The sequence below is a fragment of the Mchenga conophoros genome, linkage group LG4 (assembly GCF_057382185.1).
Source record: "Mchenga conophoros isolate Kocher_MC1m ecotype Shallow Benthic linkage group LG4, M_conophoros_male_GT1.1, whole genome shotgun sequence".
Classification (NCBI taxonomy): domain Eukaryota; kingdom Metazoa; phylum Chordata; class Actinopteri; order Cichliformes; family Cichlidae; genus Mchenga; species Mchenga conophoros.
In genome coordinates, this window is record NC_140529.1 from 31,160,071 (window position 1) to 31,180,823 (window position 20,753).

The following is a 20,753-nucleotide window of genomic DNA, read 5'->3' on the forward strand; positions in this document are numbered from 1 at the left end:
TTAAATTTAACATTTTACTGCCACAAATAAGAAATGTGTTGAAGTAACTAATCTAAACTATCTAACCTGAAAATATATCATCTTTGTTCATACAACATAACTTGATTTAGTTAGTCTTAAATATGTCTTGTTAATCTTAAGTAGTTTTTTTAAATTAGATGAACTAAAGATTTTTGCTTTAAACTAACATAATTCAATTTCGTGGAACCTGTTGACAAAATAATTTTAATTAAAGCCAACGTTTCATTTTTTTGAGTGTAGAAACTTTGCTTTCTGTCTCTTGTCAGTTAGACAAATCCATATGCAAAGCCTGGAGACTATTTGCAGCCACTTTCTGGTGCTGATTTGATGTCCTATTTTACTCTCCCGTGTCAATTTCTCCTGCTTGCCATTGTCTTCTCTCTGCAGATATAATTCTGTACTTTTACGGTATTTCGGGAGTGAAAATAGTTGCAGCTTACAAACAGACCATCTGATTTGATTGAAAACACGTAAATCCCACGATAAAGGCATTCAATCTCACATCATCACTGACGCACTGCCGTCCCATAAACCCAATTCTTAATCCCCCCCCCCCCTTTGTGGTCAGTGTGCCACCCATCGCCATAAATCCCTCTCCTCCGCATCATTCTCACCCCGCCCCCACTCCATTGTGCATGTGAGTCTCCAGGGATGAATCTGAGTTCAGCCACAACTGGCATCCTTAGGCTATGACCTGTTCTGTTGTGAGGGTTGCACTTGCACGAAATACCTGGACAAGGGTCACACGAGCATCAAGCAGAACAGTGCAGCCTACTGGTCAGATGTGATTGTCATAGCCAACTCTGCGGTTCTGCTGCTGGTAAAGGATATTACTGAGCGTCATCTTATTTTTGGAAGAAGTTCACGTCTGCGTTCCCGGAGAGAAAGCGTTCTTAACCAAACCCTTGAAAACACGGGGCACAACCGGACAAGTGGAAGCCATGAAAACAGTGCCAAAGGATGATATGAAATATAAAGGAAAAGAAAAGAGGAATGAATATTCAGAACATTGATATTTAATCGAAAACTGATTGAAAACTGATCACTTTGACCAGCTTCACGATATTGATTTGGGGACTGAAATCACTGTATTCTTAGTTGCTGTGGAGAACACCTGACAGCTGCGGATTTTAAAAGTTTTTTTGTTTCTTTTTCTCCGCCTATCAAATTTCTTCTGCATTTGAAAATCCAGGCTCCTGCGTACGGGACCCATCTGAATCCTGTCTGAACTGCCTGCAAGCGCACCGCTTATGCAGAAAACTGAAAAGCATGTTGATTGCCACCATACAGGAGCTAATGCATTCCATTACGGTCATGTAAATAAAACCATTAAAAGGATATAAAAGAAAAGTGCGCGCTCTCGGCGAAGCGCAGCATCAGCACCAGCAACCGATGCGCGTCCCCGCCCCGGTAGAGGCTGCCCGAGATCCCGGGAAGAGGAGTTGGAGCAGCGCGAGTTAAAGTTGGGCTAAAGGGGGGGTGAGAGGATGCTGCAGAACAATCTACGATCTAATTAACATAGCATATGTGGATAAACGTGTCCTAAGTGAAGGATGACTTGCAAAACACTGAGCATATGCCTCTTGTTTTGGGGGTTTCAACATTGCTCATCACGTAAGTCTTGTGAAACAGCAATTATTCATCTACTGTCGCTTGCTAGAATATGATTAAAATATTTCAGGGTGTATATACATGCATTATCTGCAGACTGTTTAGTGTCGGATCATACGCTGACGAAAAAGTTGCATTCTAACACGCGATAACCTGATGAGTGAAAAATACCACTGGAGGGCAAAATGTAGCCTGAGATGTTGGGATGTTTGAAGGGCAACGCACGCTGCGACGAAACCGGGCATTGTGTTAAACGGACACGATTTCATTTTCACGGCTTTCTTTTGGCTACTGAACATTTCAAAGCACGAAAAGTGTTGAAGCAAACCACGTCGGTCCTGCATAAGGTGCGCACGGCGATCCCCCTTTGCACTGGACTGTCTGCATTGCAGTGCTTTCTCCCAGCCTGCACGCAAGTTTCTGCAGCGTGCGGGCTCAACTCTATTTTATTTTAAAAGCGCAGTGCTGTTTATGTTGATTCAAATATAATAATATACACACACAGTGTATCTTCTTGTTGGCGAGAATCGGTTGAGCGATTTTTAATAGCAACGTTTGAGAGAGCAGGGCTCAGCGTCCTGACCGGGACCAGCCCACTGCAGTACTTTTTTTTTTGGGAAACCTAGGTGTCCATGAGCTGCCCAGAAAGCGCTGCATCTCGCTTTTAGCTTAATGGGAAATCAACATCTGCTATAAGACTGCTGAAGTGCTTCAGTTGTCTTGCAGGTGACAGAATAAGGAATACGTTTGTGGGGGTATGTTTGGGGCTAAAATTGGGTAAGGCTAAACACCCACCTAGACCCATTCACCAGAGCTTGAATGCATACCGATAAGCGTTATGTGTGATGTCACTGTCAAGATGACCTCAGAGAGTCTTCACTGCTTCTTTAACGCACACTCCCAGATACTGACTCATTAGTTTAGGTAAGAAAGATGGAGGATGGACTAAGGTATGACTTCCTGTCACTTTGGAATGTGAAATTCAGAAATTCAGATACTGACTTACCTCTAGTCTATCTATCTATCTATCTATCTATCTATCTATCTATCTATCTATCTATCTATCTATCTATCTATCTATCTATCTATCTATCTATCTATCTATCTATCTATCTATCTATCTATGTGTTGTTAGGTTATTGAGAACATAAATGGTTCCACATTGTAGTATTGATATATGCCTTTGAGATATCCCCTTATGAGAAATTATAACTTTGCTATACAGGAACTATTTTTTTTTTATTTTGAGAAAAAGAGAAAGTTTCTCTGTGATGCCACGCTAACTGCAGAAGATGAACAGAGAAACCAGTTAAGCTGAATATGTTTGTCAAGTGCATTCGTTTGCTGATTTCCAATCAATAAGTTGATGTCTCTGTGTTTTATCTACAAAAGTTCTGATGATAGTTTAATGCAGCCCTGTGGTCTGCTGTGGAGACATGCACAGTGGAGCTGTGCCAGAATAAAATGGAGTCTTAGATCTCAGAGCCTCACCCCACTAAATCATCCTGGGGTGAGGCTGAAACTCGCTCTCTGAAGTGAGAGTGTGTGTGTATGTGTGTGTGTGTGTGTGAGGAATAAGAAGGTGGAATACATGTGAATAAATCTAAAGCTTATAGTCTGAATAACAAGGAACTAACTGTTTGGTTCATGAGAGGGGAATTTATATCTAAAGAAGCTGCAATAGTCATTTAGATTTAACTTTAAGTCTCAGCAGAACTCTGATATTCTGTAGTGTTTGTAGTTTTGGTCCTTGGTAGTCAGGCACCACCCACTGTGATGTCTGCCCAAATATGAATAATTTAGCAAAACCTTTCTTGCCATTCTTATGTGCTGCTTTGTTGCAGTATGTTTTGGTATGTTTGGAGATGCCCGCATTCAGTGGATGCCTTCACTCAGACAGGGTTGCTGTGTGAATCGTCAGCAGCCATGCATCACAGAGCAGCGTCAGTCAAAGGAGGTGCCTCTGCATACTGTATGTAACCGGCAAAAACGATGTGTCAGCCCAGACAGGCCTACCCACACTAGCGGCAGAATGATATTTCAGCATGAGTGGTGCTAGAGCTCTACACAGCTACGCTGTTCTCCACAGCCTCTTAATGATAAACGGAGAAATAGACTACCCCGTGTGGTGCACAGACAGGAAGGGTGCAAAATCACAAGTAGCAGGGTACACAGGCTTCAGGTATGCTCTAACTGCTGCAGCATGACAACGCCCAATAGGGAAGAGACAGGCAGAGAAGGCAGAGAACATTATGCGATGATGATGATGATGATGAGCAAGAGTAATGGGATACAGTGAAAGCACGGAAGATTGGAGGGTTTTTAGAGTTGGGGTGGAGATAAAGAGAGTGGTATCAAAAGGAGGGAAAGGAAGTGAGACAGTGAATAGGTCTGGGTGCGGAGTGCGTGACATGCTTTTCATAAAAAGGAGGAGCTGTGTGACCTAGGTTACCTTGATGCAGTCTAAGATGAAGCTGTTAAAGCCAAACACCATTTCATTTACTAGTAACTGAAGAAGTTAAAGAAGTAATTACTCAAGCTACGAATAGAAAAGGAGCTTTTTTTTATGTGATTGCATCTCAAAACTTCAAAGTATATGTATTTTTTGTGGGACTGGACATTTGAGGGTGTGGTTCACTTGAAATGGCTTTAGAGCACAGCAGTAAAGTAATGCAGCAGAGATTTGTTATTGATTATCTGCAGAATAGCAGGCATTTCTGTATCACAAAGAGAGAGAAAGCCATTAGAGAAGAAGCTGAATCAGAAAGTTCAGCACATTTCCTCCCTCTGAATGTGCAGCATGCCCTTGGAGAGATGTGGACGGAACTCATTAAAGTTGTTTAAAATTTCAGACTGTGCTCCACTTGTCCTCATCTAGCTCCATTTGCAGTCAGTATACTAACTCTGCTAACATGCCTTGTCCTTAGCTGCTGGTTACCATGCCTTCTTCTGTATGACCTCCACGAATGTAAAACAATGATTAAAACTCCTGTTTAGTAGTAAACAACTCCAAACATTTAAGAGAGGATTATACTGACACTGGTGGAAGGTCAGATAGGAGCTTCTTCCATTTCAATAATAGTTATACATAAGCAAGATTAAAACATTTTATTTATTTATTGATGCACCTGCTTTGTCTTTCATTGAACAAATATTATCCCTCCAGGATTTTGGTTTATCTATTTTAAATGTCTTAAGAGTCTCAAGGAGCATATTTTGGCACGTAAAATGAGAAACTGTTTCCTTTACAGCTGGAGGTGAGGGCATCAGCCATTTATCCCCAGCCACGACAGAAGCAAGATTAAGTAGAATTATGGTCACTTTTAACAGCCCTCAAGCAGGGAGCAAGTCTGAGCAGATGCGTGATGGCCCCATTAGCCTTATAACCACATGTACAATAGCAAAGCAGCATGACAGCGCTCTCTCTCTTTAAATATTATATATATATATATATGTCTGTATAATAATAATAATAATACATTTTATTTGATGGTGCATTTCTGAAACCCAAGGTCACCTTACAAAGAAAAGAAAGATATCAATAAAACAGTAGATTAAAATACATTAAAATACAAAAAAGTAAGCTGTGTATTGAGCTGTGACTTAAATAAGGGAAGGGAATCTATATTTCTTATGAGAGGAGGAAACGAGTTCCAGAGCCGAGGAGCAGAGCGACCGAAAGCTCTGTTCCCCGTAGTGATAAGACAAGCAGAAGGACCAACAAGATGAATTGCAGATGAAGATTTGAGAGAGCGGGAAGTTAGTGGTAATATGGAGCAGATCGCATAGATAGGGATCTGTTTAATTTCTGTTAAGTTTGAGAAAATTAGAGGAGAATCATGATCTCATCTCCATAAGACAGAAGGGATGAATTAGGTTTGGAGGAAATGTAGAGCTGGGTGTCATCAGCATAACAATGAAAATTGACATTATATTATAAACGTATTATTATTATTATTATTATTATTATTATTATTATAGTTAACATGTGTTTATTTTAATCTGCAAAAAAACAAACAAAACAATACTAAAGGTATTAGTGCTTTGCTTTGAATTTAATTGAATTAATCCGAGTAAATGTGTCTCCCAGAGAATGCAGTAACCGCTAATTAATCTCCAAGTGGAGTTTTCTTATCTAGCTGTGCAGGAGTGCCTGCTGTTGTTATTCATTTCGAATGATGCATCGTTATAAAAAGCAACTTTTTAAAACACCTTCTGACGTTGGTGTTGTCCCTGTTTTCACTGCAGGAGAATGTGCCGATCCACTCATCTCTGGGCTGTATGCGTCCTCCTTCCTGGCCTCTTCCAGATATAACTTTCTGTACTCTGCCAATTTTGCCAAACTATATGGTAAGTTCTTGTAATGTAGAGCCAGTCCTTAACTTTATGCTAGTTATATTTGAGACCTGATTCACAGCACAAATTCACCGTAGTACTTCCATTCAGATCCACTATCTATAAGCCATAAAGTAAGGGACTCTATCTTAAGGTGACAATACTTTCAATGGAAATGAAGAGAATATGATATAATTTATTTAAAAAATCCTGCGACTAAAACATAAAATCATGGTTTATTATTTTTTAATTTGATTGAACCTTCTTTTAGCAAAGGAAGCTATTTTTTTTAACAAAGTTAGCAACTAGCAGGTAAAATAGAGTGTTTACCAGCTATGATGCAGGTATTTCAAACACAGTTTGATAAGTAGTAGCATACACTGCATACTGTGTAATCATTCCAGTAAGATTTAAGGTTAGCTCTGTAAGGTCACAGTTGTATTTCCAGTTATTTGATTCTTGACAAATTTGATCAAATCTTTCGTTTTCATGCCCTCAGGCAGCAGTGGCTGGTCCCCTTCCCCAAGGGACAGACAGCCATGGTTGCAGATAGACTTGGGCAGGAAGTACCGACTGGTGGCAGTTGCCACTCAGGGGACCTTCAACTCATATGACTGGGTCACCAAATACACTCTGCTCTACGGAGATCGACCAGACTCCTGGACGCCGTACATCATGAAAGGAGGCAACTCTGTAGGTGTCACTGGGCCCTAATGGCCGTGGTGGGATGAAAGCCATAAAAGGGATGAGTCGAGGATTAACTAGTCAAATGTAATCTCTATGGCAGATTTGGGATTCAGTGGGTGTTCCATTATATTCATTGCCACAGGCTGAAAAACAAAGACAGCACAGAATATTATCACTGACAAAGCTAATCTCATCATCAATTCATCATCGCCTCTTAATAAGGCTTTAACACCATAGCAGTGGCTCAATAACTCTCCACTCTTCTCCTGTCTCATCTGTTTGCAGACGCTGCCTGGTAACTGGAATTATTATCAGGTGAAGAGGAATGTCTTCCATTACGCCTTTACCGCTAAACATATTCGTCTGCTGCCTCTGGCATGGAACACAGAGAATGGGGGGAAGATTGGTGTGAGACTGGAGCTGTTTGGCTGCCCTTATGGTAAAAATGACTGAAGGATGCTCAACATGGATTTCCTGATTCTAACTGACATCCAGCAGTTAACCATAGCTCTTAACTATATTTTTAAAACATGCCAAATGTGCTATACTAGTTCCATATTCTTTCATAAGCGACTACTCTCAGTACTCTTCAGTTGTTTGAATGCATTACGCAAGCTAAAGTGCCAAACAATTTCAAGGAGCTCAAGGACAGGAGCCATGTTGCATACTTGCCACATTACTCTTTTAAACTGAATCAGGTTGAAATTTTGTTGCAGATTCCTATGTGCTACAGTACAATGGAGATGACTCAGTTGTCTACAAGTATCCTGAAAAAAAGTCCCGTACGCTGCAGGACCACATTGCCATAAACTTCAAGACTCTGGAGCAGGATGGCCTTCTTTTGCACAGTGAAGGGATTCAGGGAGACCTCTTTACCCTGGAGCTGAAGAAAGGCCGGCTTTACCTGCACATCAGTCTTGGTACAACCAGCATTAAAAATTGTTTTGCATTTATTGTAACCAGGAACTAAAATCTTTGTAAGAGTAACATCCATCTCAGAGATAACCTGAAACAAAGCCGAAGTGTCACGGTAGGGATCTTGGTATTGCTGGTTAGGTTGTTGAGTTAGGTCTTTCAGTTATGCCAAATATCTTAACATGGTTTGAACATTTTTATTCAGTTCCTTCCATGCTGTGTTTGCAGGAAGCAGTAATGTACACAAAGTTAATGGACGGACTACACTGACCGCTGGCAGCCTTCTTGATAATCTCCACTGGCACTATGTCACAATCAAACGTTATGGTCGACAGGTGAACCTCACAGTGGACAGTCAGACAGTGACAGCAATATGTAATGGAGAATTTACTCATCTGGATCTAGATAAACAGGTACTGTCTGGAATATATTCCCCTTTAACTGCAGAAATATTAGTGAATGTAGGACAATGCGCTGGGTATCTGACTGTCTTAATACCCGATGCTTAGATCTATGTAGGAGGAGTAATAGAGCGAAACATGCCTCACCTCCCTTCCACACCAAATTTCGCGGGCTGTATGGAAAACGTCTTCATCAATGGCATCAATGTCATCGACAAGGCCAAGAGAGAAGATCCCGACATCCATATACCAAGAAGGGTAGGGCTCTACGATAACTCTAATCCATTATATAGCAACATCATCATTTTGGGTAATCGCCTTTAAAATTTGAAGCTTCACCCAAATTTGTCTGTTTTATGTTCACAGTTTAATCACAAACACTGTCATTCATTTCAGTGTGGCTAATGAGGTCAATGTGCTCTCTCCATCTAGAAAAAGATGCATTTTACCTGCCGTGACATTTTGCTGAAACCAATGACCTTCGCTGGGCCCAATAACTACCTGCAGGTGCCAGGGTTCTTCAGGAGGCCCCGCATGTTTGTCAAGTTCAAGTTCCGCTCATGGGACTACACAGGGCTCCTGATGTTCACACGTTTTGCTGATGATCTGGGTGCTCTTGAGCTGGGTCTGAGCGAGGGACAGATCAATGTCACTATATTCCAGCCTGGCAAGAAGAAAATTCAGTTTGCTGCTGGTAGGCTTTTCTCAGACACATATTAATGATCAAGAAACAGACCTCACAGCCCATTGCTCGCCAGTGGTGCTAGTTTCAGTCAATATGCAAATTTACTCTTTATAAGGGTGGGGGAACCTGCAGTCAGCTGAGACTGAAGCAGTCACTTGGATGAGTGACGAAATGTTTCTTCCACTGAAAACTTTATGTCCAGATGAATAGAATCAACTTTTTGGGACTTTGTTAAAATAAGATTATTAATGCATCACATCTTGATTGTTTGAAATCCACAGTGGTGGTATACACAGGCAAATCACAAAACAGTATCATTGTCTAAGATCTTATGGATGTAAATGCATGGAGGGTCAGGAAAGCTCCATAGTAGAGACATGCCCCTAAACTCTATATGGCCAATTCATGGCAACCTTTACCTGACAACTGAAAGAATGGTTAGCATTATGCATGTGATTTTTGTACTGATAATATGTACAAAAACAACTGTACATATCTGTACTGATAACATAATATGACAGCATCACAAAGGGCTTCGTCTTGTTCCACAGGATACAGACTAAACGATGGTTATTGGCATTCAGTTGATTTGGCAGCCAGAGACAACCTGCTAACTCTCACTATTGATGAGGAGGAGGGCTCACCACTAAAGATCACCAACCCTTTCACTATTCGGACAGGCGACCGCTACTTTTTTGGAGGTGAGTCGATTTCTCAGATAACTGCTAACAACAAAAAGATCAAATAGATCAAATCTGTGCTCATCAAATCTTACAAAATTTGCTTTCCTCCGTTTAGGTTGTCCGAAAACTAATAACACAGTCAGGAAATGTGAAACCAAGCTGAATCGCTTCCATGGCTGCATGCAGCATATCTTCATAGACAACGAACAGCTCGATATTGACATTATTCTGATGCGACAGTGGGGAAGATATGCCGAGCTGCTGTTGGGCACCTGTGGGATCACTGACAGGTGAAACACACTATCAGTCATTCAGGAAACCTGACTGATTCCGTTTAATTAAAAAGATACTAATACGGCACTGCAATAATGAGCTATTAGTGTATGTCATGCTGAATCATTTATCATATTTATTAATAACCCATATGTAATGTTTGTGGACTACTTGGCCCCACATTGCTGTCAGACATAACTGTTTGGTGTGTCTGGTTTTTAAAAGTAACTTGACCTCATAAACTCTGTCTAAAGGAACTTGGCGGGACAAAAATATCACAAAAGGAGAATAGGATGGTGAAAAAAAACCACTGGTTATTTATGTAAGTCGCTCACTTTTTCAATAACCAAAAACTTAGTATAATAATCTCTTTTGTCTGCAGATGTACTCCAAATCCATGCGAGCACGAAGGTAGATGCATCCAGTCTTGGGATGACTTCATCTGCCTGTGTGAGAATACAGGCTATAAAGGAGAAGTGTGTCACATGTGTAAGTGCTAGCTGATAATTGTAAAACGCCAACACTTTCTTAAATAAATAACACCTTGCTTGTGTTATTTATACTCCTTATTATAATAAATTGCTCCATTATTTCCCCAAACAGCGGTTTATAAAGAATCATGTGAGGCCTACAGACTCAGTGGCAAGTATTGGTCTGGAAACTACACCATCGATCCCGATCTCAGTGGGCCATTGAAACCATTTGAAGTGTACTGCAAAATGAAATGTAAGTAGTCATTGTTGCTAATAATGCATGGCTGCAGCAGCACTGTGTTCAGTGTTTGATGTTTTATCTGTAGATTGCGAAAAGAGGGAGAGAAAAAAAAGTCATGCTATTATGTGAGGGTAATGAGAAATGTGCACTGAAGTTTCAAGGGAAATTTAAAAAAGGATTTATATATCAAGAGAGATCCAGCTGTTGCTGTCTTTGCATCTGTCTTGTAAAACTTTTCATCCTCTGCTTCCTCCATATTATTATAGAGGAAGATATTATTATATAGTAAATTTCTCTTTAGTGTTTCATCATGTTCCTTACTTTCCCCCCATTATTCTCTTTGATCCTTTTCTGATTTGACTTACATCTATCAAACCTTTTTGCAGCATATAAAGCTTGGACAGTGATATTGAGTGATCGAGTGGAAGGTACTAAGGTGATTGGGAGTTCAATCGACAAGCCATATATAGGAGATGTCAACTACTGGAATGCCACCTGGGATGAAGTCACTGCTCTTGCAAACACCTCCATGTACTGTGAACAGTGGATAGACTACTCGTGCTATAAGTCCCGTATCCTCAATACACCCAGTAAGTAGGATGAGACAGATTTTAATAGGGTGCAGATGATCAACAAGCAAGAAAATATTGAAAATGAATTCATGTTTCAAACACAGATTCAATTTCTCTTTCAAAATAGATGGAAGGCCTTTCACTTACTGGATTGGTCGCAACAATCAGAGCCATTATTATTGGGGTGGGACATTCAGAGAAGTCCAAAAATGCGGCTGTGCTGTCAATCAAACCTGCGTCGACCCCAAGTTTCAGTGCAACTGCGACGCTGACTATAGACAATGGTGAGAGAAGAACACGCTGAACGTGTTTACCTTGTGACTTTGACATTAATAGTTTTCTTTGTGGCTTTTCAGGTACTCGGACAAAGGCTACTTGGACTTTAGAGACCATCTGCCTGTGAGGAGGGTGGTGGTCGGGGACACCAATAGGACCGGCTCAGAAGCACATTTCACAGTTGGGCCACTCCGCTGCCATGGCGACAGTGAGATTAAATATTATGGCTTTCGCAAACACATATGCTCATTTCTAGTGTATCAAGGGGCTCTGAGTTGTTTTTCTCCAAATTTATTTCAATGTTTTCCACAGGAAACATCTGGAACACCATAGCCTTCACAAAGCCCACTTACATAACATTCCCCACCTTCAGGCCTGAAACAACTGTTGACATCTCTTTCCACTTCAAAACCTACCGTGACCATTGTGTCTTCCTGGAGAACTCTGATGATCATCTTAGAAACTTTATAAGAATAGAGCTCAATAGTGAGTGGGTTCATCTGTTAGAAGGCAATTCTCAAGTTTATCCTATTAGAACTGTACATTTTGTAAAAAGTATTTTGCTAATTGTATCTTTTCTTTTCCACCAGCCACCCAGGATCTTGCTTTTGTATTTATGGTTGGCGATGGCATCCTTAATGCGACCCTACACTCTCCTGTGCCACTTAATGACAACGAGTGGCATTTCGTTCAGGCCGAGCTTAACGTGAAGTTGGCTCGGATTAAGGTAGATTATCAGCCATGGGCAGTCAAACGCTTCCCACCTCAGACTTTTATCACCATGAAGTTCACACATCCTCTCATTGTAGGTAGGTTTCCTGAGGTGTACTTGGAAATTTCAAAATATAAAAATGACACAAATTAAATCAATTTAATGTGTCCTCTAGCCACTGATACAAGTGTTCTTTGTCACAGGTTCAGCCAATCGTACCTTGAGACCTTTCTTGGGCTGCCTTCGAGGGTTGCGGATGAATGGCGTGCCTCTCGATTTAGAGGGGAAAGTAAACGAAGAACAGGGCATAAGGAGGAACTGTACTGGACAGTGTCTTAATGCTACCATACCATGTCGAAACAGCGGGCAGTGTATCGAGGGATATGCTTCCTATACTTGTGACTGTAACAATACAGCCTTTGATGGTTTCTACTGCCATAAAGGTAAGTTATGTTCAGCACAACAAAAGTAAATGTAATGAAATGCAGACTGAAATCTAATAATTATTTTTCTAAGATATTGGAGCTTATTTTGAGATTGGATCATGGATGAGGTACAACATACGAAAGAAGCCAGTATCAGATGAAGCAGCGTGGGCCAACTGGATTGACCCGCACTACGACAATTTCAGTCTCGGCTACAACGATACAGCAGATGACATAGAATTCAGTTTTAGCACTGTTCACACACCAGCCGTGTTGCTCTACATAAGCTCCTTCGTCCAGGACTACATCGCTGTCGTCCTCAAGACTGATGGTATGGAAAACTAAGAAACAATATTTGTTGAGAATGGGAAAGCCGTAACTTTGCACATAACCTCATTTTTAGGAGAGCGTAGGGATTTTATTCACTTGTTAGAGTTATTCAGCAAAACAGTACTGTATGCTATTGATTTACTCTCTTGCCTCTCCCCTCAGGTAGTGTAGATCTGAGGTATAAGCTGGGAGTCATAACACACAAGTACCAGCTGACTCACAGAAACCTGGCAGATGGATTCCCTCACTATGTGAACATAACCAGACACAACAGAACCATCAAAACCCAGGTTCAAGCTGTCATTGCTCCCACTGTGTACAATGTGATCTGTGGTTTAGATTACTTTCTGTGAAATCATTTATTATGTCTCGTAATTCTGAACATTACTTAAGGATACCCAACTAACTGAACTTCCCCAAGAGAAGCAGAATTTTCCTACAAATTATAAGAACAGTGATCTACACAAATGTTCAAGTAATAGTTTTACATTTGGGGATTAGATTTGGGGTCAGGTAAAAAGGCTGGAATCTTTACCTTTGATAAAAGCCAGGTTGGTAGCCTCACATTTATTACTTTCATATGTCACGTCAGAGAATGTCTTAAAAATAGTGCTTTTTATTTGGAAGTGCTTTATCTGTAGCTGGTTAACTGTTTATAATCATTGATGCTGGTCGTACTATAGGAATGCAGTGGTGTCTTTTTATTCTGCAATGTCCCTTTGAGGTGTAAAAACAAATGTTTCTCTATCCATAGGTGGACTACATGGAGCCTATTGTGGAAAAGATAACCTTGGTGGAAGATGCCAGGTTTGACTCTCCAAAGTCCATGTTCCTGGGCAGAGTGATGGGTATAAGGCTTATTAACGATCTGTTATTAATAACATCTTGCTGCAAGGATTTTTTTTTAAATTATTTTTTGTTTAATCAGATCCTCATCTCATGTTTAATTTCTGTATCGTTTCCTTCAGAGGTTGGTGACATTGACTACGAAATCCAGAGGCACAATGCTCCAGGCTTCATAGGCTGCATATCTGGGGTCAGATATAATGTCTATGCACCTCTGAAGGCCCTGTTCCGTCCAAACGAAACAGATCCTCCAGTACAGACGCACGGCTATGTCTCTGAGTCTATTTGTGGTGCCTTCCCTCCTGTCCTCGGTTATGTACCATGGGAGGCCGACCCCTGGTTTACTGGAATAGGTAGAAGTTTATTTTTCAAAGTGTAACTCTCATGAAATAAAGGCATTATTGGTTTCTGTTCATTTCCTGAACTGTGCATCTCTCTCTTACAGAGTATATTTATATCCATGATGACCTAGGTCTATTTTGGATAACAGGTAAGAATCATTTTTATCTTGAAGTTGTACAAAACGTGTAATGTGACATTTAGTAGTTTATTTCATTTAATCTAAAGCACCACTCATCTCCTTCATTTCTGTTTTACTCTTTTCCTCGTGCCCCAGATGACACAAATGCTGTTTCAAATTCTCTCTTAGTTTTTCCTAAAATCCTCTAATCCAAAATTAGAGCAGAGTTGTCAGAGTCTGACAGGAGCATTTCAGTGGTTGATTCTTTCTGAAGGCAGAATTTCATTATATGTGGAAAAACAAAACATGTGTAAAGTAAATAAGTATTTTTCAAGCATTTCAGTTCATACCAAATGATAGTGTTGTCTATATTTGAGTGCATTCAGGTATACTGATTAAATAAAGAAAATTAGTGCAATGTATGAGTTATTTGATATATATATATATATATATATATATATATATAATTAATAGCCATGAGTGTTGGACCGTACTTGCAACACAGAGATATAAGCTGTCATAACAATAACAATGCCAGCTGACTTGCTTTCAATATGCATTTATAGAAGGTATTTGTTATATAATCAACATGAATATTATAATGAGAACATGGACGTCGAGGACATGCACTGAGAGCAGATGAGCAGCCTGCAGCATAGTATCACAGATGAAAAAAAAATTAGAGCAAGTCCCCCTGATGAGCAGGAGAGGCTGGAGTCTCAGGATTAAACTGCAGCACAGAGACTCCCTGCTCCATCCCTGTCTGAGACCTTTACCGGATCAGCTATATTTAGTCTGCATGGCCCCAGCTTACTGTTCATCATTGATAGATGCTTTAGCTTAATAAATCATTTTGCTTCTGAGATATTATGCTAATACTGGACATCAGTATGTCATTAAAGATTAATGCAACATTCAGCTATGCTGACAAAGGTCCCTCCCAGATATCAGACATCTTCTCTGTCTGATATATTGTCATAGATAAAATGGTTATGACTCAGAAATTACACCTCCTGTTTTAATATTACCAATGAAATAAAATGCTAATCTCTACTGGCAGAAAAAGCGTTCACAGAGATAATAAGACCCGAATGCTCGAGCTCTACAGTGAATGATCCAGTGGCTCTGTTATGCTCTGGGGGATATTTAGTCAGCCTGATTTAGATTCCCCTTTTACTCTTTGAGGGAATAGTCACTGCAATCAGAACGACATACATCTTGTGGAAGGACGGTCTTCCTCATTTTAGATTGAGGTAAACGTACAATGAAGTTTTAGTGAAAGGATTCAACACCATTTTAGGACACTTTATGTTGATTTTCCTTCCATTTCTACCCTTCTATATCTTTCCAAGAGACATAGAAATACTGTAGAACATCAGAAGTTATCTTTTTTTATACTTCACAGACCATTCTCTGTAACCATTTGCTGTGTTTATGAACCTAAGGCGCTGAGAACATTTTATTGGCAGAAAGGCTGGCAAACACTGTTGATGTTTTGCCATTTCATTACACAGCAAACAGTCTGAGCGACAAAAAACCTCCACACACCTACAGGCAATTTAATGCCACGATTGCACTCACTGAATTGTCAAATATTAAATGTGGTTGGTCTAAAAGCTCATGTACAGCTGGTCTCTGAATACTTACAAGCACTCTCTTTTAAGATGAAAAACCATGTTTGTAATATGGTCTTTCATCTTGAAGTTATAGTTGATGTCATTTCAATCTGATGCAAAAACTCATTTATGCCTTTGCTACAGCTGGATTACAGAAAGTCCATCTTCAAAGTCCATATTCATTTAGCAAATTCTAAATGCAGCTGCTTGGGAACTAAGGACAAAGTGCTTATCAGGTCACTCCAATCTTCAGAAAATTCCTCTAGCTATCTGAAAATTTCCTCTGGCTTACTAAGACCTTGCTTCAGAGAGTGCACTATTTCAGATCATATTTTAAATGTATCAAATCCAACAGAGGATTACTGAGGAGGAAGTGAGGACATGTATGGAGAGGAAGAAGAGTGGAAGGCGGTTATTCAGATGACAGAAGTGTGTGGGGATGAAGTCAGGAGTGACAGAGAAGTATGTGAGGGTGTTGCAGGACATGCATGAGGACAGTGGGACAGTGGTGAGGTGTGCGGTAGGAGTGACAGATGGGTTCAAGTTGGGGGTGGGATTAGCTCAGGGATCAGCGCTGAGCCCCTTGTTGTTTACAATAGTGATGGACAGGCTGACAGATGAGGTCAAGTAGGAGCCTCCATGAATGTTTGTAGACGATGCTGTGATTTGTATTTGAGAGTAGGGAGCAGGCCTAAAAGAGTCTATAGAGATGGAGGTATGCACTGCAGAGAAATGAAAGTCAGCAGAGGCAAGACAGAGGAAGAATGAGAATGAGAGGAAGGCAAGAGAGGCGAAGAAGAGCGTGCAGGCCAGATGGAGTGGGTAGAGGCAAGTCAGGTGAGATTTGTGACAAGAGTGAAAAGGAAGGTTTGTAAGATGATAGTGCAATCTGCTATCATGTATAGTGCAGCAATAACAAAAAGACAGGAAGCACAGGTCAATTTGGAGATAAAAGTGAGAAAGGCAAGGCTGAGATCATTTGGACATGTGCAGAAGAGTGTGTATGCTGAACAAAGTATGTTAAATATGGAGCTGTCAGGTAGGAAGAAAAAAAGAAGACCACAGAAAAAGATTTTTGAATGTAGAAAAGGAAGAAATGCAGAGAGTTATAGTGGGAGAATATGCTGGTGATCGGGTAAGATGGAGGTAAATCCATTGCGTCCCCTAAAAGGAACAGGCGAAAAAAGAGGAAGAAGAGATCAAACCCAGCAAAGAATGTCTCGAAAGGCAGGTCTAATTCCAGTGAGAGCGCATTCAGTATTTCACAACAACAGTTGCCTCGAGGCAGTTTATATTGTAAAGTAAAAACCCCCAAATGATACAAACAGAACAGAGAAAACCCAACAATCAGATAACCCCCTATATTTTTTGTCTTTCTGTATGTTTTGATGACCTTTCACAGTAAATCACACTAACTAATTAAATCACTAGTGTGAGCAGTGATTTCTTGTTCAGAGAGACCAAAAAACCACACATGCGCAGAATGTAAACATCACACTTAAGATGTTACAGAATTAGATCACAGACTTCTGGCACAGCAGAAAGAAAGCGTGTTATGTCATCATAGGCGACATGAGACCTAAATTAATTTATTCCAACAGTTTGTCTTGTTAAGATAAGAAAGTTGTACCTATCTTTGTGTCAAGCAACACTTGCTTGTCATCAGTATTTCTTGGAGCAGCTTTTTCTTCCAGGTCTTGTGGATAATGTCTGACTCCTATTCTTGTCCTTCAGTTATTGTGATCCTGGCGCTGTTGCTGCTCTTTGGAGGCCTGTACAGCATCTATGTGTATGCCTATCAGCAGAAGGGCAGTTACCATACCAATGAACCTAAAAACCTGGAGTCCCCCAGTAGCTCCAGACCCCTCACCGAGACTCTGAGGAGAGAAAAAAAGAACCTCCCAGAAATTGAAGAGGAGTTCAGGAGCGACTAGCATCAGAGAACCTCTTGGACAGTGGTTGGGGTTTTGAGTGGGGGATGGAGTGTGGGAATTAGCATCTACAAAACCACAGATACCTATATTAAGTTTTCTATTCTTTTTGTTTCCTGATTTTTTTTATTTACATTTTGGTTTCTGTTCCTTTGCCCAGTTGATTTGGATATGATGCCTGGTGCTCTACATAGTATGTATTTTGGTAAGTCTAGTTTTGCTGGGTTCAAAGTTCAAATCAAGCCCCGTGTTGCATGAGTAGCCAACAAGTCTCACACTGTATTGCAGGATGAAATACTGAAGTGCCTCATCTGAGCAAGCTTGATCTAAAGTACCCATAATAGCTTATTCAGATTGGGATTAGTTTAGACACTGTGGGAAAGGATGTTTAATTAGAACATCAGATTTAAGTGTTTAGGCTTTAATTGAGTGATTTCTTTTCTGAGCCATTTTTAAGACAGATGAAAACTACCAATAACCTACTGTATAGATTTATGCCATCCAAAATATACCTTTTGCTGACAATCTCTTCTGGAACCACTATCGACACCATAGTGCATAATCCATTTCGATTTTAAACAGTAAGAGCATCTGAAGTGCGGAACTAAAACAGTGCAAGGAAAATCAACACACAAAACTGGTGTTCATGGATAAAAAAAAGAAGCATCAACCAAAAAGGAATACACTGATAAGCATGGAGCTTTGTGATGATGAGCTTTGAGATGATACGTATAGATTCTACAAGGTACATATGCTTGTGTTTGTTGTATTGAAGCCTATAACATTGCATTACATATACAGTGTCAGTAGAAAGCAGCTTTGCCGATTACAGTATGCTCAGATTCAAAACACATTCTCAACCATGGGGGCTTTGGACATGAGAATGTGATGATCTGAAGATACAGTACCTCTGGTTGTAGGAGCTAACAGGCTGTTGGTGTACTGCAGAATGAAAACAAAAAAAGTTCAAGTGATGAAGCTTGCCGGGGACAGAGTGAACTAGATCTTATTTCTTCTGTCTTACTTCTGGTTGCATATTATGATCAATCTGCCAATAGGTTGGTGCTACAGACATTTGAGTCTCTAACGTCTCAAGAGTGTCAGAACAAAAAGAGTATACAGTAAGTCCTTCCACAATCCTTTCTTTTTCAGTGAAAACAAATTTCAGGGAAAAGCTGCTATGGCCATATGGGAAGCATACATAGAAACACACATGCACACACACACACACACACACACACACACACACACACACACACACACACACACACACACACAATAACATATGTACAGAGGACCACAAAAATGTAAATGCTGATCTTTTTCTTTTAGCTCATAATGCTAAAATATTTTTCATGATATTGTAGTGCAGTAGCTGACCACAAAGTCATCACTGCTACTGCTGCTTGTTTAGCTGCTTTCAGTGAAAAAGTGGAAAATTCTACAGTCACATGAAATTTTCATCTCTGGCAAGATGAAATATCATTTGATCTGTGGTGCAACCAAAGCTTAGGGCTATCATCACTCACTGCAGCTCCTTGTGTACACTAAAGCACTATCGTGTATGTGGGAAACAATGAAAAAAGTAACACATTTGCAACATATCAGCTATGCATATGTAGAGCATGAGCGCACTTTGCAGTAACATGCAATAATATTAGCTTCTTCCAGCCACCAATAATGTTAATGCCTCAGTTTATTTTGCCAATGCACAATAGCAAGTAGGATGCAATGAGTGTATACGTAACTATATGAATAATGTGTCAAGTGACTTGTTTTTAAAATTCCTTCAGTTTGTACAAGAAAAGCTACAGTCAAATGGAACGGTTTGAATGTATATCCTCAGACTGTGTAATGTATGAGCAGACACTACACTGAAGACCTATTCTGTTTTTATTGTAGACTGCTTAGTACTGAAAGTAAAACTATTCATTGTAGCTTTTTAGAATGCTCAGGATAAAGAAAGTACAGTACTTGTTCTCTGTAGCACTAATACACCTCCAAAACTCAACATTGTTGGTTTTTCTTCCGTTACAGATGGACAGGACTGTGCGAAATTGTACAGTGAAAGAATGTACAGTAGATGTAAAAACTGCAATTACTGTAAAGGCACGACTTGCTAATAATGTATGAACATGTATAGATTTGGCCAAAACTGGCAAATACAGGCTCTATTTTTCAGAATGTAATTTATTAACACGAATGAGAGTGAAAAGTGAGCAAACAGAGTGAAACTGATGGTTTGTGACGATCGAAGAATGATTTATGTTTTTGTTATTTGGACAATCGCCACATTAACAAACTTGGGTCAAATGTGCTTTGTTGCCTTTTAGCAAAGAGTCGACTTCTTTATCATATAAATGTATATATCTCACTGTATTCATTGGTAAATGGACTGTAAGTATTCAGCATTAGCAGTGTCACATTATTGCACCTCACTAATTAATTCATATGTGGTCCCTGGAGCGTGTGTTTGTGTGGTCTGATGTTTTAATGTTTGTGTATTTACATTTGATCCCACCAAGATACAACCTGATCTTAAAATAATGACAAACGTGCACTCATGCCAACTATTCAGCTCACTTATTGTAGTGCACCAACAGTAGTACAGTGAGACAGTGTTCAGTATGGCTCCTATCTGCACAGGCATCACATGACCTTATCCTGAAGGGACCATCCTGCAGCCTCATAATGGAGGAAAAGAAATGGGTAGGTTAAACGTCCAGTAGAGGGAGTCAGCCAGCTGGATGTTATCTAAGACAGGGTATGTGCTGACGATTTAAAATGTCAAACTTTCCGAGCATTGTTTAATGAGTTGAAGCTCAGATTAATGCCAGAATTTACAGGATTAAAAAAAAGCAGATTTAAAGGGGCTTAAATTAGGCTCATAAAGGAATTGTGATTTGTGTGTATTGTGTTCTGTTAGCACTTAGAGATTTTAGTGTCTATAAAGGCCTTAAAAATCTGCAGACACCCTGTGAACAGTGATATCATGTCTGAAATCATGTGAAGAGTAGGCAGGTTAGATTTCTCTGCAACATCAAACTAAATCCTTCTGGAACAAATTCTAGAAATGAAGATTACAGTTATGTTTTGATCACCTTGAAGTGTAGATTATTTTTCTGTTCTCTCTGCTCGAGGTTGTTTTGTAATAGTTTCACTGTAAATGACCATAACTGTGTAAATCAAGGCAAAGCCAAACTGTCATCTCAATAAATGAAGCTTGAAGGAAATCAATGTGTTGTTCGAGCTTTCAATGT

The 20,753-nt window shown here is 40.0% G+C and overlaps 1 protein-coding gene across 1 annotated transcript; it reads left to right on the forward strand.

Moving 5' to 3' along the window:
- Positions 1-699: 699 nt before the first annotated feature.
- Positions 700-20,726, forward strand: cntnap1 (contactin associated protein 1). The gene is made up of 24 exons (XM_085271762.1): positions 700-1,635; positions 5,881-5,982; positions 6,467-6,660; positions 6,940-7,093; positions 7,371-7,574; positions 7,798-7,982; positions 8,079-8,228; positions 8,403-8,664; positions 9,207-9,356; positions 9,454-9,628; positions 9,994-10,100; positions 10,215-10,337; positions 10,712-10,915; positions 11,025-11,181; positions 11,254-11,381; positions 11,486-11,659; positions 11,764-11,982; positions 12,089-12,328; positions 12,402-12,641; positions 12,803-12,930; positions 13,395-13,488; positions 13,609-13,839; positions 13,932-13,976; positions 17,297-20,726. Exons 1-24 carry the CDS (start codon positions 1,575-1,577, stop codon positions 17,494-17,496), a joined length of 3,927 nt encoding a protein of 1,308 aa, XP_085127888.1. The 5' UTR covers positions 700-1,574; the 3' UTR covers positions 17,497-20,726.
- The last annotated feature ends 27 nt before the right edge of the window (positions 20,727-20,753 follow it).

Bases quoted from the DNA above. Each gene is read 5' to 3' on its own strand.
- cntnap1 (XM_085271762.1), top strand. From the start codon at position 1,575: ATGACTTGCAAAACACTGAGCATATGCCTCTTGTTTTGGGGGTTTCAA. The intron at 11,660-11,763 runs GTGAGTGGGTTC...CTTTTCCACCAG, and splicing joins TATAAGAATAGAGCTCAATA to CCACCCAGGATCTTGCTTTT. The intron at 12,329-12,401 runs GTAAGTTATGTT...TATTTTTCTAAG, and splicing joins TGGTTTCTACTGCCATAAAG to ATATTGGAGCTTATTTTGAG.